At 36.9% G+C, this 7,414-nt stretch overlaps 1 protein-coding gene across 1 annotated transcript in view; it reads right to left on the bottom strand.

Moving 5' to 3' along the window:
* Positions 1–341: 341 nt before the first annotated feature.
* Positions 342–7,414, bottom strand: part of LOC106526792 (histone acetyltransferase KAT7) — a 33,876-nt gene continuing 26,803 nt past the window's right edge. The window contains exons 14-15 of the mRNA XM_014021475.1: positions 2,224–2,330; positions 342–2,132 (exon numbers count right to left, since the gene is read on the bottom strand). Coding sequence (XP_013876929.1) covers positions 2,034–2,132; positions 2,224–2,330 — 206 coding nt within the window. The 3' untranslated portion in view covers positions 342–2,033. The remainder of the gene's footprint in view (positions 2,133–2,223; positions 2,331–7,414) is intronic.

The raw sequence follows: 7,414 nt of genomic DNA, 5'->3' as shown, positions 1-7,414 counted from the left end.
GTGCAGAGCTGAGCTAATACATATATATGGTGATAGCGTCAGGGCTAACGCTAAAGCTAACAAGCTTCTTCCATGAAGCAGCTCTGTTGTCCTCCATCTATATTTTCAGTTACAGGCTGAGTCATTTCTACCTTCTCCTCTCTGTCAACGCTCTCTGGTTTCATTTAAAAGAGCTTATCTTCAGGGTGGATATAGCTCACTAGCAGCCTCGCACCGAGGACCTATCCACGTCATAATTTACCCAGAACGCTTTGCCTGTAAATAAAATGGCCCCGTCCGTGTTAAAATATATTTTTAAACTTTTAGTTTAAAAATTATAAAAACTGAACAACCTACAGTATTTTTACAGTCTTTATTTTACAGTTTATCAAATAAAATCTAATTTTACAACTAATTGGGGATCACTTTAAAACAATGTGCAATGGTCACAGTGCAGATGGAAAAGCAAAAATGTACTGATGACTGTACTCCTTTAGGCAGAGATACTGTTTTTGAGACTTGATTTTAGGGGTATTTCGGCTTATTTGAAGTAGCAGTCCATGTAAAGTTATAGTTAGATCTTTGAATAAACTCAGTTTGGACAAAAGAGTTTACGTCTGACTGGACTGACAAGCCAACAGCTTGTCCAAATACAGCTCCAATGTAAAAAATGTCATAAGTTAAAAAGTAAGCATTAAGGAGCTATGCAATTTTTGAAAATTGGAGTCATTTTAAGATGGCAGCAATCCACTTTGGTCTTAGCTGCATTTGAGTCAGCTCTTTGCTCCTTCAATCTAATCAGATCTAAACTCTGTTGGAAGAGCGATCTATAACAGGCGAGATAAAAACTGTTTTTATCCTTTCCACAAAACCCTACTTCAAAAAGTCTTGACAAAACACACTAGATGCGTTTGGGAACTGAGCCATCAGTCTTTCCTGTAACTCTCAGGGAAGTTCTTGAGTTGAAAATCTTTTAAAGCTCTCTTTGTTACTCATGTGACATAAGCTTTAAAATAAAACTGTTTTTCACCAGGTTTTAAGGTCATCAACAAAAACATCACATAAAACGTGAAGCACGATAAAGAACAACTTCTCCTGTTATTCTTAGAAACTCTTAATGTCCAGTTTAATCACAGGAAGCTGGTTTGCGTCTGTCACAACATGTTTGTGTGAGCCAATCATTGCAGACCTGTGCCGTGTCGATCGTCTCGGCAACAAAGTAAAATGCAGCTTCGGTTCGATAAACGCCTGCTGTAGATTGGATTAGCGGGTGCGCCTGCCGCCCCTTGCTAAATATGTGTCTATGAAAAGGTGAGTGAACAACGCACCATTACTGTACTTTTATAGTACCTATATTACCGTTCTAGTAATATATGATGTGAAAACTATGAGCAGCAACATTGTGCTGTTACCATTTCTTTGAATTCTAGCTCTATTATTACAAGCTAGAACGTCTGCAGGTCTGAAAGGACAAAAACTATTTCAGATACAAATTATTTGATTTTACACCCCTACGTGTTAAACAGTAAAGTCAAAATAACTAAATGTGTTAATCTAAAATAGTAAATAAGTACTACATTTTTATTCTAAACAGACAGTGCGTTTTACTTACATTATTTTGTTATTGTCTTTTGAAGCAAAAAGTTGCACAATAAAGACTAAATACTTTCTTCAAAACTTATTTTTTGTTTGGGTTGTATTATCTATATATAAATGCTCAGCATTTGTCTACCTTTAAATGATTAAATTACCCATTCACTTTTAGGTATGCACTCCTGATATTAAATAAAGTTCAAACACAGTATTACCTCCAGGTCAGGCAACATATGTATGAGTGAGATGAAACTGCTTTAGTTTTAGTGGTCTTGAGTGAACTCAGCGACTGTTTGAACCCAAAAACCAAACAAGCTAAACAAAAATCTGTTCATTAATTTTGTTAATAACAGTGCTGCAGCTAGGAAGGTTTAGACTGAGGGTCAATGCCAGCGTACGAGGGAGGGTCTGTGCATGTGTTTTTTTTTTGTGGGGGGGAGTGGGGTGTAAAGGAAGCTCCTCTATGTCCCTTTAGGTGGGGTCCATTTTAAGGCTGTGGGGTCGATAGACTTTCCGTTACCACGCTTAGTCTCCTTGGCCTTCCAGTCATCGATGAGGTCCTTTGGGATTAAAGAGAACCTTAGTTACCAGTGAGGTCAAAGCAGAAGGAAGGAAAAGCTTGAAGAAAAAAAATCTGGTCATGTTTCTCACCTGTCTCTTTAGAACCAAGTGCTTTCCTTTCCAGTATTTGAGCATTTGTAGAGACTGCAGAGTGCTGACAATATCCACTGGGTTCACCGCCGTCTCCTGGCTGATCTCTGTCAGGACAGAGGAGTTAGAATGGCCTCAATTTGTTGAACTGTGCCACTGTACTTTGGTCATTTTCTACCTAGAGTATGCTTTGTGGGTATGAAAAAAAGCTGTCTGCCTCAGGTTTTTTTAGTACCTGCTCCATACTCACTGTTCTTTGCTTCGTCACCGCTTCATATCCATCCTTACAGCTGTCCTATTGCAGGTGCTTTAATGTGCTCGAGTACATGTTTGAAACAAAATAAGCAAAGAAAGATGGTTCCCAGAGGCGTTTCCCCTAATTAACATCTCTACTTGGATCTGAATAATCTATCTCTAGTGAATKAGTGTCTGCCAACCTTTTAAAGTTGCTGTAAAAAAAAGCCTTATTTACTTAAAGTGTTGAAATAATTTACTTATTAAATATATTATAAACCTATATTCAATCTCCAGTTCACCTCAAAAATTCTTGAGAAAATGGTTGCAAATCAATTGTGTAAACATCTGGATAGAAATGACCTACATGAGGAGTTTCAGTCAGGGTTTAGAGATCATCATAGCACAGAAACAGCACTGGTGAAAGTTACTGATATTCTCATGGCCTGAGACAGTGGACTTGCGTCCGTTCTTGTCCTTTTAGATCTCAGTGCTGCATTTGATACAATTGATCACAATATTTTATTACAGAGGTTTGAAGTTGATATTGTGAAGGGCTCTAAAATGATTTAAATCATATTTATCTGACAGATTCCAGTTTCTTTATGATAATAATCAATCTTCTTTATCCTAAATCCTATAGCTGCACGGTGTTGGCTTGGGTTTCCTAAACCATCCCTTAGTTATAGGGATTGTTACGCTGGAGGACAAACTGACTACATTTTCTCACTCTGCTGTCTTTACTCTGCATTCTCAGTATTTGTATTTATTGCTGTTATAAATTTGTGTTTGCTGTTTATCTTCCCTTAGAAGTGAAACCTGAAACAATCCAACCGTTTGTGTTTCCTTCCTGTTCTCTCAAACTTCAGCTGGTCAAGGCCGATGGCTGCTTATCGTGAGCCTGAATCTGATGGAGGTTTCTTCCAGGTTTCTTTCCACTGTTCCACTGTCGTCTCAGTGTTTCTCAGTATGGGGACAACAACAATGTTCTGGTTTCCTTGAGGCCACATGTCACATTTAACATCTAGAACATTTAAAGAACTTGTGCCGTTGTGTACACTACATAATTTCCCATCTGGTTTCTGACTTGTGTCAACTTGTAAGTAACTTACATGTAACATGTGTGAATTATGTCAAACCCATGAGCAACACATTGAATGTATGCCTTCATATATCAGTGTGTTGATGACTTATTCCAAACGTACACCTAACATATGCGACTTACACCAGTGTGTGCGCCATTGTTTTGAAAAGTCCGCATAAGTTGTCTGAAGAGTTTTGTGATGGCCTTTAGATAGACAACTATTTACTAATTGACATTATGTTATATACTGATTTTGAAAGTCTTGTATTAATATTAGATTAAAAGAATTGTTTTTAATGGGATTAATGTTTTGCACTGGTTACTTCTTTGTATAATGTCTTGAGATTACTGTTGTTGTGAATAGATGCTATTTAAACAAATAAAATTGAACTTAACTACATTTGTATGAGTTCTCATCATGGTCAGAACATACTGTATATCTACAGTCTTACATCCCTGATTTTAAGACCAAATTTATTTAAATATACAGTTCTTGCATTTGCTTCCAAATCAATTTGTCAATTTAATATGTTTGTCTAAAAACACAAAAAGACTTGGTTGTGATTTCTTTGTATTTGTACAAGCAACATCCAATGCAAAACCCCTGCACTGCCAATAGTTTGTGTCTGCCACTGACATACGCCCAGACACTGAGCTGCTATACCTGCCATAATGCAGATGAGGATGTAGACTGAAGTATATTTGTTTAAAATATCTAGCTTATCACCGTGTCAAGGAAATAAAACTTTTTTTTTCTAAATGATGAGACTAAAGTGGAGCTGGTGCATTTGCAAATTAAAGTGCATGCAGGGTTATCTGCTTTCTACACCTTAATGGTCTCAATTTAACCTGATTTATGTTTCTATTTTATAATAAATATGGATTTGCTTACTTATTTAGCTTGGGGATAAGAGAGAAAAACAAAAGCGTGAAAACCCATGAAAGGCTTAAAGTTCACAAATTCCCAGTAAAAAGAAAATATGAAAAGATCTCACAATGTTTGAGTGGACATTAAATTCCTCACGTGAAAACTGATTTTCATTGCAAACACTGGCTCAGACATTTTCTTTAGTCTGTCTGAGTTCAGGATCTTAAAACCCAATTAGACAGATCCTTCTGCAGTCAGCAGCTGACAGAAGAACTCTCTGATATATCATGTTAAATAAATGTGTATAAATCAGACCATTACAGTCTTATAATTTAGGGGTTCTGAATAAAAAGGATTAATTACAACTTTTTATAGTTGTATTGCCATTTGAAGAAACAAGTAAAACAGAATCAGTCATTTAATTTCTTATCATTAAAGCACACAGATACAAACTCTACAGAGAATGACGACAAAACAGATGTGGATGTGAGGGAACAGAGTATTCGCTGTTTTGTCACAGTCATGGTTTCTATCTGACCTTCATGACAAACTATTATCTGATGCATTTGGGGGTGGGACTTAAATCCAGATTCACTACAGGAATGCAAGTCTCTTACAAACAAAATTGGGCTTTTTGTGCATCTGTCTAATATCCAAAGCTCTTGCAAAAGGAGCTGTGGACTTCAAAACTACGACAACCAAACATGGTCTTTTTGCACTGGTGCAGATGTCTGCCTCCTAAATAAAGTTTCATTCATTCATTTAGAGAAACAAAATGCCCATATTTATGTGCATTACTATTGGAATTCCAGGTGTCTGATTCTCAAAAACCAAAATATTTACTGTCTTCTAAGAGCTGGTGCTAGCATCTGGAGAGAAGAGAGAGATGAGCCCAGTTTAGGGACTATAATCTAATGGATGTAAGAAAGCTCTTCTTTAATGTCTAAGATAAAAAAGGAGAAAATTCAGATCCTACTTCTTCAAGAAACTCATTTGTCCCCAATAGAGCATGAGAAACTACAAAAATTTGGACCCAGGAACGTTTTTTATAGTTCTTTCAAGACGGCTCATAAGAGAGGAGTCGCGGTGCTAATACATAACTCTTTGCATTTTGATCTTATAAAACAAATACGAGATAGTGAAGGCAGGTATATACTGGTTCAAGGGAAAATTGAGGGAAATTTTGAAAAAAGTATTAAAAGTTATTTCATCAGTCACAAGGTATTTTAATTTGTGCAGGTGACTTTAATACTGTTCTGAATAAAAAAATGATACATCRAATAGCAAAAGAATAAATACTCCACAAAGTAAACTACTAAAGAGGGGAATGGACGATGTTGGCTCACTGGACGCTTGGCAGGCAATGCACCGAACAGGAAAGGATTTTACCTATTTCTCTCCCCCTCACGCAGTATTTTCAAGAATAGATCTTTTCTGGGTTTTTAAGAATGATCGACATAGACTAAAAAGCTGTGAAATCGGTACCAGAATCTTGTCAGACCACTCGCCAGTATATTTAACATTAAACTTGGATACAAGAGCAAAAAAACAAAAAAAAAAAAAAAAAAAACATTTGGAGGCTAAAAACAAGCTTGCTAAATAATAAACAAGTCATTAAAGACATAAAGACAGAAATAAAAAACTTTCTAGAACTAAATGGCAACGGGGAAGTCAATCCTAATATTTTATGGGACACATTGAAGGCGGTTATAAAAGGAAAATTTATATCACTAAGTACTGTGATTAAGAAAGAGAAGGAAAGAGAACTAAACCAATTGGAGATTAAATTGAAAGAATTGGAGAACTTGCAAATCAGAAATCGACTCGATTATACCAAAGCACAAATCCAAGAGATAAGGAGGAAAATTTTGGATATACAGTACATAAAAAAGAGGAAGAAAATAAATAAATTCCTAAAACAATCATTTTATGAAGTTGGGCCCAAAGCAACAAAACTACTTGCAAGAAGAATTCATAAAAAACAAATCATGCAGTCAATTTGTCCCATAACTGATCCTCAGACAGGAATAGTAGAAAACAGTTTGGAAGGAATTGATAAAGCTTTTCAAACCTACTATAAAGCATTATATGCACAACAAGAACAAAGCAGAATAGAAGATGTTAAAACATTTCTCAATTCATTAGACTTGCCAACAATTGGAGAATGTCAGAATAAAAGCCTAACTGAGCATACAGTATAACTGGAAAAGAGCTGAAACTGGCGATAAAAAAATTGAAAAATAATTAAACACCCGGTACAGATGGTCTTCCAGGTGAATGGTATAAGATATTTGAACAAGAACTGTCCCCTGTATTATTAAAGTCTTTAAATTAGACTTTAGAGAAAATGACAACACCTCCATCATGGTCTGAATCGATTATAACGGTATTACCAAAAGAAGGAAAAAACAAAATATTATGCAGCTCATACAGACCTATATCAATTCTTAACCAAGATTATAAGCTATATGCATCTACTGTATCTTGTCCAATAGGTTGAACGCGTTTGTCTCAGATCTGATTGATGGGAGCCAAACCGGGTTTGTCTCTGGTCGACAAACTCAGGTTAATATAAGACACTCACTGCATATAATTCAGAATATACAGACAAACAATCATATAGCAATAATGGTGAGCTTGGATGCGGAAAAGGCTTTTGACCGTGTCAATTGGCAGTTCTTATTCTTGGTTTTCTCATTCTTGGCCATGGAGAAAGACTTCCGCACGGCTTCGAGGCGATTCTGGTCCACCATCCGGCATCTCAGGAGGCGGAAGCAGTGCAGCACCAACACTGTTTATAGTGGGGATGGTGTGCTGCTGACCTCAACTCGTGACGTTGTGGGCCGGTGGGCGGAATTCTTCGAAGACCTCCTCAATCCCACCAACATGCCTTCTGTTGAGGAAGCTGAGCCTGGGGACTTTGGGTTGGACTCTACAATCTCTGGGGACGAGGTCACTGAGGTGGTCAAAAAGCTCCTCGGTGGCAGGGTCCCGGGGGTGGATGA

Source organism: Austrofundulus limnaeus, unplaced genomic scaffold (genome assembly GCF_001266775.1).
Source record: "Austrofundulus limnaeus strain Quisiro unplaced genomic scaffold, Austrofundulus_limnaeus-1.0 Scaffold294, whole genome shotgun sequence".
Classification (NCBI taxonomy): domain Eukaryota; kingdom Metazoa; phylum Chordata; class Actinopteri; order Cyprinodontiformes; family Rivulidae; genus Austrofundulus; species Austrofundulus limnaeus.
This window is presented reverse-complemented; position numbering and strand designations above follow the sequence as displayed.